Below are 18,395 nucleotides of genomic sequence, written 5' to 3' on the forward strand. Positions count from 1 at the left end.
TTGTAGGTGGGCGTACTGGGTAAAATTGATCAGGTTTGTGAGCTGGAAGACCACACCTTCACCACGCCCCTGTGTGACCTCATGCCCCTACCAGACCACACCTGTGTGCCCATCTGCCAATCAGACTAATTAACCACTCCCCTTTGGAAGTGAATTAAAGGCCTGAGACATGGTGGGCCCAGCCCCTTTTGCCCTCTTTTGCCATTATAGCCCTTTGCTGCCCCACGCCTTCAGGGCACCCACGCTCTCTGCCTGTGCTCTGCTACCTGGGATAAGCTGTTAACAGCTGCTCAAAACGCTTGCTGCACGTGGCTTTTGGCCTGCTCTCTGCTTGGTATGGATTCCAATTTAATTTCCAGACTTTCCCATCTCCCTTAGATTAGACTAACACCCTCACTCTCCTATGCATTTCTCTCACTAAATAAAAAGCTTAAAACTTACCACACTGGGGCCGGAGCCGTGGCTCACTTGGTTAATCCTCTGCCTGCGGTGCCAGCATCCCAAAGGGGCACTGGGATCTAGTCCCAGTTGCTCCTCCTCCAGTCCAGCTCTCTGCTGTGGCCCGGGAGGGCAGTGGAGGATGGCCCAAGTGCTTGGGCCCTGCACCCGCATGGGAGACCAAAGCAGAGGGGGGCTGGTTCCTGGTTTCGGATCAGCACAACATGCCAGCCGTAGCAGCCATTTGGGGGGTGAGCCAATGAGACCTTTCTCTCTGTTTCTCTCTCACTGTCTAACTCTGCCTAAAAAAAAAAAAAAAAAAAAAAAAGACTTACCACACTGCCTGGTTTATTTGTACCAGTATTCAGAATTCTTTTCTGAATATGAGGCAAGAGCCCACACGGCTTATTAATATTTCAAATTATTAATAAGCAAACCGGTAACATAATCTCAAGCTGTTCTGTCTTTTGAGTCATGTAGAAGCAGAGGCCTATACCTGAAGACGTTCTGAATTTTGGATTCCACATATACTCATGTTTGTCACCACGTGGTTTTCACATTGAGATTTAAATGAAATAACCAAGTTGTCTTGCCAAAGCATTTAATTCCTGTGTCCTCTTTTAACACGCAGGAGGTCTTCTCCACTTTGCCACACCTGTGGACCCCCTGTTTCTGCTGCTCCACTACCTCATGAAAACTGATAAAGAGGTGAGTTTCCCAGTTGGGGATTTACAGTGAGCAGCCTGAATGGACTCTTGTTTGCTTGACCCTCTCTTCTCTCCTTTGAATCATCCAAATGTACACTCTGCACTGCAGATTTAACTGGGTGATTGCAGACCCGGCACCCCGGGTGCTTTTGGGTCAGAGCCTGAGGAACCTCGCTTCAGTCTTGACCTCGGTTGGCACCGGCAGGCCCCTGAGCTGCCCAGCTGCCCTGAGTGGACTCCCGTTCTGTGTTCCTCACTGATTGACAAGGCCTCACCATGACAACGTTTGCTTTCCAGCCCTCCTTGGATTGGAATACCAAACAAATGCTGAGAAACTGACCAACCCTCCCGCCACCCCCCTAAAAAAGACAAGAATGACCCCAGGACTTAGGAGAAGAAAGATTTATCTCCGGGTGAGAAAGACTATGAAAGAAGTAAACTGGGGCGTGTCTGCTAAAAGCTGCTTAAGGTGCAGCCTCTAGTTGCGAGTTAAGAAATTCCAGATGAATGCAATTTACCTTTGTGACATGAAGAGTTTATGACTAGTAGTCGTAATAGTAATCGGCCCAGCTAGAGGTGCTAGGACAATTTGGGCTTCAAGATACTTTGTCACTTAAAATTATTGAAGGTTTCCCAGAGCTGTGTTCCTGTGTGTTCTGTCAATATGGACTCTATTTTAACTGAGAGGGAACAGGCATTCAGCCTAGTGGTTAAGATGCCTGCATCTCGTGTAAGAATCCTTGGTTCTGATTCCTGGCCCCTGCTTTTGGCTCCAGCTTCCTGCTAATGCAGACCCTCGGAGGCAGTGGTGATGGCTGAAGTAGTTGTGTCCCTGCCACCCACATAGGAGATCTGGATTTCCTGGTTCTTGCTTCCAGCCCTAGCCCAGCTCCCACTGTTGTGGACATCTGGGGATCTCCCTCCCTCTCTCTGTCTCACAATTTCAAAAAACAATACCCAGACATTTAAAAATACTCTTTTTTAAAGTGCAAATCATAACCCTGTTGCATGTTAATATAAATAGCACATTTTTAATGCAATGACAACATTTAATGAGGCATGTGGCCTTGTTTTACATTTGTGAACATCCCTTTACAGTCTGGCTTAATAGAAGACAGCTTGTTGCTTCAACCTGGTTCTGTACTCTGTTTCTCTATATTGTTTTGGTAGAAGTATGTGAAGAATGTGTGGCCTCATACAGATATGTAGTTACAAAAGGGGGGAATAGTACAACAGCTTTTTCAGGTAATTGTGGAGTTCTTCTTCAAAACTCAGCAAGGGGTGGTTTTTTTAATAGGTTACTTGCAAGGTGGAATTGGCAACCTGGTCAATGCACTTTGCATGCTCTGTTACATTGAAGTCCATTGGTCTTACTTGTCCTAAGGATAGATCTTGGGGGCCAGTGTTGTGGCTCTGTGGGTTGAGCTGCTGCCTGCAGAAGCTGGCATCCCTCTGCTTCCAAGCCAGCTCCCTGCCAATGGACCTGGGAATGCATTCCAAGAATGGCCCAACTCCCTGGGCCCCTGCATCCATGAGAGAGACCTTGGTGGAGTTTCAGGCTCCTGGTTTCAGCCTGCCCAACCTCGGCCGTTGTAGTCATTTAAGAAGTGAACTAGCAGAGAGAAGATCTCTCTGTCTCTCCCTCTATCACTTTTCCTTTCAAATAAATAAAATAAACCTAAAAAAATAAGCATTTCTTATTATCCACTTATGGTTTTGTAGCATCACATATTGATCATTTGGAAAATACTGGTTTACTCTTCCAGATGTTAATGCAACTCACCCTGCACACACATATAAACCCTCTGTTAATATCACCTTTGATTTTGTCAGAAAGTTCTGTACGTTGGGAAGCTATTATAGAGGCAAATATACATTTTCTACACTTCTGATTTTTGCTTGGAAGCTCAAATATTACCATTGGCTATAAGTACTGTCCATAGTTCCTCCCCTCATTCACATCTGCCCAGTACCCAAGGCTGAATGCCTATCATTCGTAGAGGATTTTTCAAGTGAAATTTATAGCCGGGAGAAAGCACCCAGGTCGGCTTGCCACCCAGTCACCCAGTCACCTAGTCACCCACGTGCTTCCCCTTAAAGTGAGCCGTGTGCCTTGGCATGGGGCAAAAGTGCTTTAGCCACACACTCACCACACAGGCTTATTCTTCCTTCTAGGATTTGCTTAGGATATTCTTAAGTGAAACAGGCATTTTTTTTAGCTGCATGTACATGGTGTTGAAGAATGCTGTGACAGACGGCCTGATACCAGTTGTGCACTGGTGCGTTTGAGTCATCTGTGCAAATGCCAACACCATGGAAAGACAAATAGCTTCTTGGCATGGTTAGGAAAATAATTCTGAGCTTGGGGAACCCCTGAAAGGGTAAGGAGGACCCTGAAGATCCCATCAACCACAATTTGAAAACCTTTGAATTGTTAAGAAATAGGTGTTAAACTCTTTAGAAGAGTCTGCCTTTAAGTCAATTAAAGTTGCAGTAAATATTGATGGTAACAAAACTGACTTAAAACTCCAGGTCGTGTTCTCAGTTGGTGCTGCTTAGCTGCTTTATCTCTCCTCCTTTTCTACCCTCTGTCCTTTCCTGAGAGTCAGGGGTGTTTTATTCCTGAGTTTAATCATGGTTCCCATTGCCTGGAAGCTGCAGACAGACTGGTACCCGATGCATCTATAGGAAACCAAAATGGGCATCGTCACCCGCAGGAAGCCTTGGCAGCTTGCGGGGAGGAAGCTGAGAACGTCAGTTGGCTCTCATATGTGGCATTTTCTAGGACAAATTATCAGAGGAAGCCGTCAGCCAGCCTCGCTGCACAGATGGATGGACATTAACCCTCCTTCCACTCTTTGGTGATGTTTCCCCATCGCCCATTGGGACCATTGAGTCTTGGGGACTGACCTCACTGAGGCCCTCCGGGAACCTCTGGGGTGCTCCGGCAAGGTCAAGTTGACAGCCGCAGAATGGAGCAGAAATACCACTCAGGGAGGTGGCTGGTATCCATATGAAACCATGGTAATCTGCCTTCTCCAACGCTAGAAACGGCCTTTAGAGTGACACATGAGGTGTTTATCTGTTTCCTTCCCTACGCTTCAGACACAATCGTTTCCTATTTGGTAAAAATATTGGCATACACTTTCGAAATTTGAACTGCTCTTTTTGAATCACAAGATGTATTTTAACATCTGTAAAAATAACTCTTCTTTCCAGCTATCCCAACTATTATTAATTTTATCTTTAAAGCAAGCTGTTTATTGCACTTCCACAAGGAAGTTTTTTCTTTGCCATACAGATGTATATGGCAAAGAAAACAAGAATGAAACACTAGTTATTTATGCAAGTATTTTATCCCATGACTCATATGATCTACATATAAGTGGAATGTTGTTTTAAAATAGTGAAACAGGGTTGGGCATTGATGCAGCTGTTAAGATGCCACTTGGTGCACGCACGTTCTGTGTCACAGCACCTGGGGTTAAGCCATAGCTCTGCCGCTGATTCCAGCATCTGCCAGGCCACACTCCGGGGAGCAGCAGTGATGTTCAAGTACCTGGGCCCCTCGCACCCCGGGAGACCCAGATTGGGGTTTCCAGCTCTGGGCTTCAGCCTGGCCCAGCCTCAGCTGTTGCAGGCATTTGACACATGAATCAGTGGGTGGGAGATGTCTGTCTGCCTCTGTCTCTTTCCCACTTTGTCTCTCTGCCTTTCAAATAAACAAAATAAGTGAATAAAAAAACTAAAAAAAAAAAAAAAAAAACACAAAATGTTTTAAATATTGGTAGATCATGGAAGAAAATAGATTTAAGGTTGGAATCTGAAGACAGTAAGGCTTGGGAAATGTGTGATTTGAAGGAACAAATAGACATGAAACGGAGACATTCCTTTCCGCTTGTTGCTGTAACAGAAAGTCTGATGAGCTGTCACACGCACTGCCCCATGAATAAGATAGCACCCCTCAAACCAAAGAATGCTGCATTTTTCACAAAGAGAGCTGACCAGCTGCAGTTTTTCTGTCTTAAAAAGGAGCTGTCACTGAGACAGAAAAGGAGGGTGAGCTAAAGTGGGCCGTGGTCAGAACCCTACATCTGTCACAGAGTCCGGTGTCCCCAAGGCAGCTCTGCTTCTCCCTACTATGGCTAAGGTTAAGAATGGCTAAACCTGTGTGCGAAGAGTGAGGATCTGGAATCTTAGCTGGCCTCACCCAGCGACAGCCAGGCCTCGTAAGCTTCCCTGGCAGCCTGCTTTAGCCTGGCTGCAGCTTCGCTGGCCTTCCAGCTGTCTTGTCTTTTAGTCTGCTCTCGAGTTGGGCACGTTGTCAGTCAGCTCTGGCAGGAGTAGATTCGTGTGTTACATTTCTCGTTCTCTGGTGGGCGTTTCTCTCTGCAGCCTTGGAGTGAGGACAGCGGGGGGAAAGAACATTCTCACCCAGTCTGGCCTTGTTCCAGGCTTGTGGGCTGGGTGGCACTCTTGCAGTGTGACCACGGCAGTTCTTCAAATGGAGCGGCCAGACCAGCCCCAGGCAGGGTCTGTGGTTTCTAGAGCTTTTCTGGAATGGTATCCCTGAGTAGACGCACTGCTTGCAACCCTTGTGCTCACCCACGCTTCCTGGGGTGCAGGGAGGTCAGTTCTAGCGCCTGCCCCAGTTCAGGGATCCCTTAGATGGGAAGCAGCTCCAGGCTAAGTGGGAAGGGCCAGCCATGGGGAACGTGCCTGTTTCCCTCCTTTGCACGTCTGAGTTTGTTGATGGAATGCCTATGTTCTGACTGACCAAAGTGTTTTTTTTTCCCAGGGGAAGTTTCAGCCCCTAGATCAAGTTGTGGTAGATGACATGTATCCAGATTGTGTCTTGTTGCTGAAGCTTCCTGCACTTGAGAAGCAACTTCGCCACGTGACAGAGGAAAAAGGTACGGTCAGCAGGCCATTGGATTCAGGCCACGGCTGGGAGGAGGGCTGCGCGGTGCTCTGAGGATGTGGCTGGGTTAGGCTGCCCGACCATGATGCTTATTCGGTGTCATCCAGACTGGCTTTCGCTTGCCAGCACTGTTCCTCCATCGCATTGGGTTGTTCAGTGTCTAGACCTGCAACTGGTGCCGTCTGGTGGCCTCTGTCCCTAGGGGTAGGAGTCCCAGGTGTGGCTTTAGTCTCGGTTCCTCTCCTCGGGACTAGTTCTGTGACTTGGAGCAAGTCACTTAGCTGCCTTCTGTCGCAGATTTCACATTTGTGTGCTGACGTGAGGCGTATACTTGAGTATGAATGGAGGGCCGGCTGACGTAAGACGCCAATGTTGAACACCAGCACTGGGCTGTGGGGACACTTACAGTAGATGCTGCCCTTTCCCGCACTTTGTTTCAAGAATCACGGGGCTCAGGACAAGCAGGGCAGTGTAATGGAGGTGAACCCTGGATTTTCTGGGGCTCTACAGGACAGGCCTGGGTTAGGTGGAAGATGTGGGTGGGGAGCATTGCGTAGCTTTCCTGGGGGAAATGACCCCTAAGTGGAGTCCCGAGGGGACGTGGAGTTATGGAGAGGTTTGTCATGTTTAGAAAATTCCAAGGAGTTCGGTGTAGCCAGAGTGTAGGATACTGGCAAGGAATGAGGTAAGACTACAGGGTGAGGGTCTAGATGGGAAAGGGTTTTCTATGCATTTGGATCTGACCTAAAGAATGTAGTATGCCTAGGAAGCTTTGTGTAGGACAGTGCTGTAGCATGAGGAGGCCAAGGCCAGGTCCAAAAAGGGCTGTTGCAATGATCTAGACTGGAGAGCACAAGACCTTGATCTTAGATGGTAGAAACAGAAGGAAGACAAAACTTAAAGGGGGTTTCAACCACAGCAGGTGGATCGGTGGCATCAGGGAGAAGCAGGCAGCAAGAACGACTTCCAGGCTTATGCCTTGGTGCACAGAAAGTGCAGTGGTGGCTTCCTGGAGTCAGGAAACATGGGCCCGAGGAGCAGCTTGGGGAGTGAATAGGTGAGTGTTGGGTGTACTCACTTGAATCTCGAGGAAAGGCAGTGAGACAGTGTGTAGGATTGTGTCTCGGCAGGCTGGGAACACTATACAAACTGAGCATCAGTGTCTAAAAACCTCGTTGGAGTAGTTTCAGGGCTAATACCCAACATAACATGGGTCAAAGATGGTGCGGCCAAGTATGACAGTCCTGGGACCCAGGAGAGTGGTGATTCCAAGAAGTGCAGGCCCCTGGTGGCAAGGGGAGCCTCTCACTGACTCGCTGGCTTCGTTTCCTGTGGAGGGCTCCCCTGATTCTCACAGAGCCCCCTGGGAGTTGCAATTTGGATCTCAGGGGTGTGTGCTGCCAAGGTTTTATCAAAGCAGCCCCATTGAAGACATTCCTGATCTGGATGTGACAGGAAACAGCGATCTTGTGGGTGACAAACGGAGTAGCCTGTGAAAGTGGGAAAGTGAAGTGATAAAGCATCATTACAAGGCATGTCAGTTTTTTGTCAATTTAACACAAGTTGAAAATGCAATTAATTTATTGTCCAGAACTCTGCCATTAACTGTGTATGATCATTCAGCTTAGAGCAGAACTCAGACACCCAGATTCTGACGCTGTGCGAATGGCTGTATGTCTGTTCACTGTCCGTGTCTCTGGGCAGAATCTCTTCTCCTTCCCAGTATGCGCCGAGCCCCTGACCACTTACTGTATAATTACATGAACTTGTGTCCTCATCTCTTTCCGTCCTCAACATTGGCTGACTGTTGGAAGATCTGCACTTCTGTTTTCAAATTACATTATCAACATTGAAATACCAGGATCTAAAATCCTGGGCCACAAATTTTTCATCTTTTTTTGTTTTACATGATAGTAAGGCCAAACAAAGTATTTCAGATTAAATTCCGTACAGTAAAACATTGGGCAGCTTTGTCATGAAATTCTTCCCTTAACCAACTGCAGCCGATAAATCTTGAAATAAGGGAAGGTTTAAAAACGAAACCAGAAAATTTTCAAGAGGGGAATAAATGGAGTAAAAAGATTATTTATGCCTCATCCTTAAAAAGGCCTGTTTGTCGAAATTCACATGAGTCATTCCAGTCACTTGCTGTGCTTTTTTTTTTTTTTAACCCAACACAGAATTGTGGGAAGTGCTTTTCTTTATGTAAGGTGTGTGTGCACAGTCAGTGTACTGAGATTGGCGGCTTCCTCCCTGGAGATCCGCAGGGCGATGCTCAGCATTCTGAAGTTTGCAGCTGGCTGTTAGAGCCTGTCAGAGTGGATATGTGGAAGACATGCACCCTAGCACAGCAAGACTGGACGTCCACTGTTTAATCCTTGCAGTGATGTCCTTTGGTTGTTATTCTTAGGACGTGCATCTTGTACATGCGAGGAATCCAAAGCTGAGAGAGTTTGAGTCACTTGACCTACATTACAGAACTTGAAGTGGTAGAGTTCCCATGCCGGTGGGATACCAATAAGATACTCTGTTAGAGTTTTTAAGGGGATGGTTCAGGTCAAAATAGAAACCTACCTTTCTGTGAATCATATCTATCCCCTCTAGTTTCCTTTTCTCTGGTGAAAAACAAGGAGACAGAAGATGGTAGAGAGATAGCTGAGAGGACAGGCAGTGTTCATCGCTGTGCCCAACCTCCTGGCATTTTCAGCACCCGTCCCCCATGTGACCAGTCGTGAGGATGTAGGCTGCTGGATTGGAATTTGGATTACTGTCCATTTCTAAATTAGTATTTGGGGTCATCCTCTATAATTGACCTACGGATTTTTCAAGGATTATATATTTATTTGTTTGAAAGAGAGAAGGAAAGACAGAGACACAAGGAGAGAGAGCTCTCATCCCCTCAGTCACTCCCTAAATGCCCACAACAGCTGGGGCCGGAACAGGCTGAAGCCTGGACCCCAGAACTCCATCTGGGCCTCTTCATGTGGGTGGCAAAGACTCAGGCACTTGAGCCATGACCTGCTGCCTCCTAGGGTACACATTAGCAGGAAGCTGGAATCGGGAGTGGAGCCAGGATTCAAACCCAAGCACTCCAGTGTAAGGTACAAGCATCCTGAGTGGCGTCTGAACCACTGTGCCAGACACCTACCCCTGCTTCTAGATTTCTTTACAAAAGAGAGAGCGAAGACCACTGATGCTTGGTCAGGTAGTTTCTATGACAGGGAGCAAAGGTGAAGAAGACAGCGATTTTCTGTGACTTCCACCCTCTCCACACACACACTTGTGCAGAAAGAACAAGGCCTGAAACACTCAAAGGCCCCAGACAGCTAGTTTGACGTTAAAACTTGCCTGCCGTCCCAAGTGTTTGTGGCATTAAAGATCTGCTTAAGTCTTCTACGTTTGTGGGAGCTTTCTCCTCTTGCCTTCTCCCTGATGAGTAGACCCAGCCACAGTTATTTGTACCCGGAATGATGATGGCTGTGACCTTAGCCCTGCCTGCTTTATTAGTGATGGAAATGATGTGTCTCTGTTTGCTAGCTCTGGGGCCCAGAGCTTGTGTCTTGCCAAAGAAGCTCACGTTCAGTGGAGAGATGACACGGGAAGGGACTAATAAAGGGTCCTGAACTCCATCTTGAATGTAACACTCTGTTTCATATTGCAAGCCAAAGCTGCGCTGGGCTGTCTGATGTGATTAACAGGAAGAACCAGGAAAACTTACCTGATTAAAATATCCCAAGTACACTTGCCAAGTTTCTGTCCCCAGGAGGCAGGGGGAAAAAAAGAGACCATATGAGTTTCTCGGTTATGGAAAACATTGAGAAAGTAGAAGTGAAAATGTGCTCTAGGCAGTTTGTTCAACAATACATCAGGGAAATTCAAGTTTGTGAACTGATTACCCAATGGCTGAACATGTTATTTAATTGTGAACTCACTTTTATTCCATCTTTATTTTGTAAACCCAATCTTTCCAGATGTTTGAGACCAGTTTTATAGGCACCAGACACATAAGGGAAAAAACCTTTCCAGCATATGGACATATTATCTAGCTGACTAACTCTCCAAATATTACATTTAGGACACAGATGAACAGGCAGTGGTACTTTTCATAATTATGGGTAGTGAACATTTTAAACCTTCTTGGCTTTTTAAAATTTTTGAATTTGAAAATTAAGCAGTGGGCATACACCGGGCCCTTGTGTAGCATTTGGGGACATAGTGATTGTCTTGTCCAGGGAAGGTTTAATATATAAATGCATTTATAATTTTAAAACTTCCTAGGAAGAAAGCGCCAGGATCAGTTGACTTCACTGGTGAATTTTATTGTACTTCAAGGGAGAAATATTATTCAAAGAAATAATACTTGTTCAAACTCTTATATGAAATAGATGAGGATGGAATTTTTTGAAACCAGAATTGCCAGTACCCAAATCAGTGTTAGAAACAGAAAACTAGATCAGTACTCCCTATGATCAAGGATTGAAAAATCCTTAATAAAATACTAAAAAATCAAGTATATAAAGATCAAAAATATAAAACACAGTTAGACTTTGTTACAGGTACATAAAATAGGTTAAGCACTAGAAAACAAATTAGTAAAATTCATCATATTTACATACTACCAAGAAAACCTGTATGATTATCTCAGTAGATATAGACAGGGCATTTGACAAAATTTGAACATAATATAAGTTCTCAGCAAATTAGGAATTGAAGGGGAACTTCCTCAGTCTGCTAAAGGAAGTTATGGCAAACTACAACTAACATCATCTGCATTTTAAGGCTGAACATATGTTTTCCCTAAGATTGGGTAACAGACAAGGATATAGCAGATTCATTAAGACAAGAAGGAAAAAAAAAACCATATAGATTGGAAAGCCAATACTAAAATTGTCTGTATTCATAGATAATATTGTTAAAAAGTCCAAAGGAATCTTAAAAAATAAAAAGTTACTAAAACTAATAAGTGAAGTTTTAGGACACATGATCAATAAACAAATAGCAACTATATTTCTGAATATCAACAGTGAACAACTGGATAATGGAATAATAACATCCATTTATACTGTCATCAGAAATCATGAAGCTCTGGTGATAAATGTGACACAGTATGCACAAGACCAGTATATTGAACATTACAGAAAACTTTTAGAGAAATTAAAGAAACATTAAATGAATGGGGAAGTATACCATGTTCATAGATTCTAATATTAAATACTGTTAAGATGTTTATTTTCTCCAATTGCCCTATAGGATCAATGTAATGCTTAAGAAGCTTTTTAATTTATTTTTTGGTAGAAACTTACTGGCATAGAATGTTTATGACCATCTAAAGGCCCTATAATATAACCAAAACACTTTCAAAAAACAAATTTAGAGAATTTATACAAAGTGTGATTTAAGGAACTACTATAAAGCTGCAATAATGAAGAAAATATGGTATCGTATAAGGATAAATATATAAATAAATGGAACAGAAAAGAGAATCTGGAGATGAATTCACACATAAGTTTAACTGATTTTTTTAAGGTGTCAAGATAATTCAGTGGGATAGAGGATAATCTTTTCAACAAATCTTGATTCAAGAATTAGATAGCCCTATGAAAAAATAATGAACATTGATCCTCATCTCCCGTTCACAGAAAAATTAGCTCAAAATTGATCACTTGGAAACCACTGGACTTCTAGAGGAAAACATAAAGTCTTTGTGACCTTGGGTGTAGACAAACATTTCTTAGGACACAAAGACCACTAACCATGGATTATAAATTGCATTTCATTCAAATTAATATCTTCAGTTTCTAAAAGACATCATTAAGAAAAAGGTTAGGATTTGTGGGAGAACTGGAACTCATTTATCCGACTGGTGGAACCATGAAATAGTACAACTATGTGACACTTTCTTACCACTCAGCCGCTCCACTCCTAGGTATTTACTCAAGACTTAGGAAAACACATCCATGCAAAGACCTGGGCAAGAACACTCAAAGCACCCTTTCTGGTTGTTGTTTTTTGTTGTTGTTGTTGTTGTTTTTATAGTAGCAAGTTTTAAAAATAAGCCCCATTCCGGAAACAACCTAAAATTTTTTAGTAGGTGGTTGAGTAAACAAATGTATGTATCTATATGGAGAATCCTGCTTCACAATCAAAGGAGGGAACTATTGTTAGCTGCAATGAAATGGATGAGTCTCACAGGAATTTTGTTGAGTAAAACAAGATAGGCACAGAAAAGAGTGCACCTGTATGATTCCATTCCTGTGGGGTTCCAGAATAAAGCAAGAACTAAATTGGTGATGGTATCTCAGGGATTATCTGAGGTCTGGGTAGGGGTGGGAGATTGGCTATGTGAGGGTTCACAGGAACTTGTGGAGGTGATGGTCATATGCCTGCATACATTTCTCCAAATTCCTCAAATTGTGCGCTTAACATGAACATAGTAGCATATGAACATGGTATGCAAATGAAGCTGAACTTTGGAAAATGATGTAGCCCTAGAAGCTAGGCCTCCTGATTTCTGATTCCTAACAGTGTTTTATTTTCTTCTTACCTCCACCACTACCCCCTCTCCCCCACGCCCCAAACCAAGAAAATGTCAGGTTCTTTTCACTCCTCACTTCCCACCTCCCATAGGATGGGGTAATGGCCTGCATGAGGCAAAGCAGGAGTACCTTCTCAGGATTCAGGCCTGGCTAACCCAGAGGATGGCTTGGGAGGAAAACACAGTTTAATCTTAGACTCACTGAACCTCAGCTCAGAGCTTTGTAGGGCTCTCACTTGGGTTTATTTAGTCTTTTTTGAATGAGGTCATTAAGAGGAAGGTACCGTTGGCCTTGAAGGAGGGAGCTGCATAGCTGGGAAGAGTTAGAGAAATCATCAGAGCTTTAGAAACAGAAAGAAAGCAGCTTTGTGTGTGTCATGCTGGATTGGTTGTTTTGCACGAAAATGGGGGTGATGGGAATATTGAGGAAGGTGTAGGCCTCACTGATGTTAGTAAAATGAACCTTACACCCACAGCTTTGAGTCAGCTCAGGCGGGAATCCCAGTGCTCCTGTTGGACTGCCCTGTGACTTTGGACAATTTCCTTAAAATCCCTCGAACCTAAGACGGGCACAACTAATGGTTTTCACTTGAGGTCCATTCAGTGAGAAAATGTACGCAGAGAACTCAGCACAGGCCTGAATAAACATTCATTTCTGAGGGGGACCTGTTACAAATTGCGATTTTCATCGTTTTTTCTTATTTAATGTTAAGTGCTGGCTGTGTGACTGGAGTTGTGCTATAGGCTGGGTCTGGATTGTCTCATTGCACGCTCAACGTAGCCCTCAGAGAAAGGCTTCAGGAGTGAGATTTCCCAAGGTGCCAGTGCGTGCTGCGCTGTGCATGGGCTCCGTCTGTGCTCCCCGCCTCTGTGAGAGATCTTGTTCAAGAGGGTTAGGGGCGGCCTGCCCAAGGCGCTCAGGAAGCAACACTGCAGTGGATTGTGCACATCCTTGCAGAGCACTTGTGGGTACAGGCAAGAGAGAAGTGAGCCATAGGCTCAGGGCGGGATTTCTTAGGAGAGACTTGCACACTGAGGTTTTTATAGATTCTCTGCCTCGGACAATGAGTGGAACTTCTAATTAGCCATTCCACAGCATACATCTTTTTTAATGATTGCTTTGGGCTTTTAAAGTTCCCCTGATTTGTGCAGAGGGTGGGACATTGCTTCTGGAGAAATTGAGTCCAGTCTTAATGGCCTTACTTCTCGGGTGGGCTGTCTGCCCAGGTGGCTGGAGAGAGGAAATTCTCACACCTCTGACAGCAGGCTGTGTGCAGCTAGCTGTCCCTCGTTATTCCAGCTGTGTCCCACTCCACCCTGTCCCATCTTGCCCACCATGTTGATGACCACAGCCTAAAACAGGGAGGAAGAGCAGAGATGACTGGGGGCCTCCCAGCTCCTCTCCCTTGCAGACCATTTAACATAGTGCAAGCACTGGATAAGCACTTTCCATTCCCACCCCTGCGTGCCCTCAGCACTCACAGGTGGTGAGTGTGCGCAAGGCTGCAGGGTCTCCAGTCATCATAGTGGAGCTCCTGCTGCCGAGGGGGCCTCGCCAGCATTCCTGGCCCACAGCCTCCTGCCCACCCTGCAGATCTGGGCCTCCCTCATCAACTTTCCACCCTGCTGGGCAGCCCTACAGAGCTCTCAGGCGTCAGCCCCTCAGCTGCTGGAGTCACACAAATCAGCACGTAGACTGGGGTGAGGATTAAGGGAGTGGGAGAGCAGGGTCCTGGCCCTGTCTGTGTGATGGGTGCAGGGGTGGAGTGAGTGCTTACCAGAGCTTACACAGAGTAATAGCAGCGTCTGGCTCAAGCCAGACAGATCAGACGTCTGGGGGCCTGCCCTGCTGTGGGGGTCATAAGTCTTAACCCAGAGGTCTTTTCCAAGGTCCTGGGATGGTGGCTCGGTAACTGCTGTGCACGCTAATGTCCTGCATTGGGAAACTGCTGGCAGTCCTAGCCCCGAGCCCACAAAGGCGATCCCAGCCTTGTTCCAGTGTTCCTGTTGTGGAAGCCTGGGCCCAACACCAGGTGGTGGGAGAAGGAGGAGGTGGGAGTTGAATCCGGCCACCCTCACCCCGAAACTCCCTTAATGGAGTGAGTTAATCTTTAAAAGGAGCTGACTTGCAGCCGGGGTGGGCACAGGAGCGGCAAGCCGTGGATCGACTGGGGCCTGGCTAAGGGAGCATCCACGCTGCAGGGGCTCAGTTTCAGTCCCACTGGACAGCCAGAGAGGACTGGGAGTGTGAGATCACCAGGAGTCCAAGGCAGTGGACTAGCAGCCTGCTGAATCTGTACTCAGTGAATATGTAAATGAACTGTTCGGGTCCCTTGGGCGGGCATTTGGGGGGCAGTGGGTAAGCCACCTCTTGAGTACCTGCGTTCAGAGTCCCTGCTCAGTTCTCCGTTCCAGCCTCCCCCTAATGCAGCCCACCGAGAGGCAGCAGGTGATGGTCCCCACCACCCAGCTGGGAGGCCAGGGTTGAGTTTCTGCCTCCTGGCTTCCGCCCTCTGGCTATTATGGGCATTTGGGGACTGACCAAGCAGAAGAGAGCTTTCTTTCTCTTGAAGTAAAGTTTCAAAAAAAGAAACTCCTGCGTGGAGGGAGCAGCTGGGGTGGAAGTGCCACCCTGCTGCTTGCACAGAGAGGAGACCTGGCGATGGCAAGTGTGACAGAGGACACCGTGGCTTCAGGACCCAGGGAGTAAAGCTGAGTGGGTTGTGCGGGGGGAAGTGTTACTTATCACAGGTGAGACTTTATCCCCAGTAAGGGCCAGGTTGAGCCTGCCATAAATCCGAACTCCCCTGAAATGGCTGCGGTTCTGTTGGTACTACATTTAAAGGCAGATCTATCTTTTCTTTTATGCTCCATTAGCCCCACGGGGACAGTACGGAACAGTCAACAGGAACCCCACCCCTCACCCCGATGTGTGCAGTGAATATCATAGGCCCCAGTGTTGTTTCAGTTTTTGATTTCTGATTTTATTTTAGCAAGGAATTCTTTCACTGAAAATATTGAGGTAAATTTAAAATTAGAGAAATGGAAGTCGCTTAGCATGTCTGTTTGATGAATTTGGAGAACTACTTTTTTCTATGGATCTTTGTGTACGTTGAGGGTTTTCTTAAATTCCTACTCAGTTAGTGGTTGGATGATTCCAGAGGTCTCTTGAGTTTTATACATTGAAGTTTCTTTTATTTTTTAAGATTTATTTATTTATTTAAAAGGCAGAGTCACAGAGAGGCAGAGGCAGTGAGAGAGACAGAAGTCTTCCATCTGCTAGTTCACTCCCCAGATGGCCACAACATCCCGAGCTGTGCTAATCCAGAGCCAGGAGCCAGGACCCAGGAGCCAGGAGCTTCTTCCTGGTCTCCCACGTGGGTGCAGGGGCCCCAGGACTTGGGCCGTCTTCTACTGCTTTCCCAGGACATAGCAGAGAGCTGGATCAGGAGTAGAGCAGCCAGGACTCAAACTGGTGCCCATATGGAATGCTGGCGCTTGTAGACCCGGGCTTTACCTCACTGCGTGACAGCGCCAACCCCGTATACATTGAGTTTTTCAAGAACATAAACTATTATGAAATGTTCTTAAATTGTGAACTTTTATATGATATAACCTTAGAAGTTTGTTTTTTGTTTAACCTGCTTACTGAGTCTTTTTTTTTCCTTTTAATTTCATCCAGAAATTGACAACAAGAAATATTATAAGTATAGCAAAGAGAAGACATTAAAGTGGCTGGAAAAAAAGGTACGGTACCACTGTAGTGCCTTTTAGTAAAAGAAAAAGCTTCATGCTCCTTAAAGATTTTTGGAGAGGGCAGTAAGTCTGAATCCAGACATCATCCCGCAGAAAGAGGAAAGCGCAGTGACAGCCTGGGCTAAGGAGAAGCCAGCCATCAGCTTTCTGCCCTCCCCAGCGGTGTGTCTGGACTTAGCTTAAGGATGGCTTTTGACCTGCACCCTCCATCTCCCCGAGCCTATCACTGAATAAAAAAGAATTCTTGTTTCTTGCTATTTGGTGGTATAGAGTTGAGTCTCCCGAGCCAGACGATGTCAGGCCTTTTGCTGTTTGCTGCCGACAGTCCTGCCCGTGTCCCCTCGGGTGACGTGTCTCACGCACAGCCCACCGGGCATCAGGGGCAGACGACGTTTGGGCTTAGGGGAGCCATGTCCCGCTCTCAGTGTCCACGTGCTGAAGAGGGGTCATCCTCCAGGGAGGCCGTCACTGTGTCTTAGTGAAACGAAGCATTTTAACTTGGTATTAGATCTGGAACAGTGTTTCTGCAGTTGACGTGCTAGGTCGCAACCAGTATTTCTCTTGGAATGAAATGGATTAGCATAGGACAGAATGTACTCAAACATGGCACAGAAGAAGGACAAGTAGTCAGTATGGCTCCGTGAAGCATAACTTAATATATAAAAAGTCTGTGAAAAGTGGGATTAAATGATAAAAATATTGTACAATCTGTACATTCTTTCCTTGTAATACATATTTTCCACAAACTTACTCAAGACCCCAAATATTTCTTACTATTGCTCATAGTTTGAAAAGAAACACAACGTTGTAAGCTCCTGGTCTAAGAATATCAGAGACTTTCCCATTGATTAAGAAATCCCACTAAACGAACTCTATTAATAACAAGCTTTTTATGAGATCGGTGTGCACCGGTCCTTATATTATACAAGTTTCCTGAGATTCTCTTCTATCGAAAATGTGAAAACCGTATTTGTTTGTCATTTCATTTTACCAGCCACATGGGGAGCCTGGGAACCTGAAAATGGAGCCTTTGAAATTAGTTGGGCTGCTCAGGCACAGAGTAGTGAAAAGACTTAAAAGGTGCCATCGTGTTTGACTTTTCATGTCCTTTTCACATCTGCGGTGGTAGTAGTCTGTGTATGTGAAGAACGAGGGTAAATGGTGAGCAAAATCTTGGCCCTTGGATTTTTGCTCTTAGCAAATGAAATGACATGATTAGCAGAGGGAAATTTATACTTATCATGTTTCCTAGGAAGTGAGAAGTATATATATTTATTATCTATTTTGTTCAAACAATTACTGCATATAAACTTTGTGCCAGGTTTTATTCAAAGGGCTTGATAGATTGTAATTCATTAAATCCTCACAACAATCCTTAGAGGCAAATACTGTGAGGTTACTCTACAAAGTTCTTGGAACAGTGAACTTAAAATGTAAGCCCATTTTGGTGCAAATATTTTTTTTAAATCATGCATAGGTTTTTTTTTTTCTTCTTCTTCTTCTTCTTTTTTTTTTTTTTTTTTGACAGGCAGAGTTAGACAGTGAGAGAGAGAGACAGAGAGAAAGGTCTTCCTTCCATTGGTTCACCCCCCAAATGGCCGCTATAGCCGGCGCTGCACTGATCCGAAGCCAGGAGCCAGGTGCTTCCTTCTGGTCTCCCATACGGGTGCAGGGCCCAAGCACTTGGGCCATCCTCCACTGCCTTCCTGGGCCACAGCAGAGAGCTGGACTGGAAGAGGAGCAACCGGGACAGAATCCAGCACCCCAACCAGGACTAGAACCCGGAGTACCGGCGCTGCAGGTGGAGGATTAGCCTAGTGAGCCATGGCGCTGGCCATGCATAGGTTTTCCATAACACACATTTTCCATGAACTTTTTGAAGAACCCCTGTATACATGGATTCCAAAAGTTTCTGCTCTGAAGTTAATTTATCCTTTCATTACATTTCTCCACGAGCATTTTGAAGTACCATTCACGCCCTTTTCTGAAAGAGAGGATCACTAAGTGTTCTGTGATCACAGAACAAACCTAAGCAAGC

General features: G+C 45.5%; 1 protein-coding gene across 5 annotated transcripts in view; it reads left to right on the forward strand.

Annotated features, from left to right (window-relative positions):
• Positions 1 to 18,395, forward strand: part of RNASEH2B (ribonuclease H2 subunit B) — a 90,534-nt gene that overhangs the window by 33,743 nt on the left and 38,396 nt on the right. For 4 of the 5 annotated variants that reach the window (XM_008273860.5, XM_089304195.1, XM_017350303.4 and 1 more), the window contains exons 4-6: positions 1,070 to 1,146; positions 5,944 to 6,058; positions 16,284 to 16,348. In XM_008273860.5, the coding sequence (XP_008272082.4) occupies positions 1,070 to 1,146; positions 5,944 to 6,058; positions 16,284 to 16,348 (257 nt within the window). The remainder of the gene's footprint in view (positions 1 to 1,069; positions 1,147 to 5,943; positions 6,059 to 16,283; positions 16,349 to 18,395) is intronic. The other variant, XR_016213305.1, reaches the window with a different exon arrangement.

The sequence above is a fragment of the Oryctolagus cuniculus genome, chromosome 9, assembly GCF_051225735.1.
Source record: "Oryctolagus cuniculus isolate XC-2025 breed Fujian yellow rabbit chromosome 9, ASM5122573v1, whole genome shotgun sequence".
NCBI classification, from domain to species: Eukaryota; Metazoa; Chordata; class Mammalia; order Lagomorpha; family Leporidae; genus Oryctolagus; species Oryctolagus cuniculus.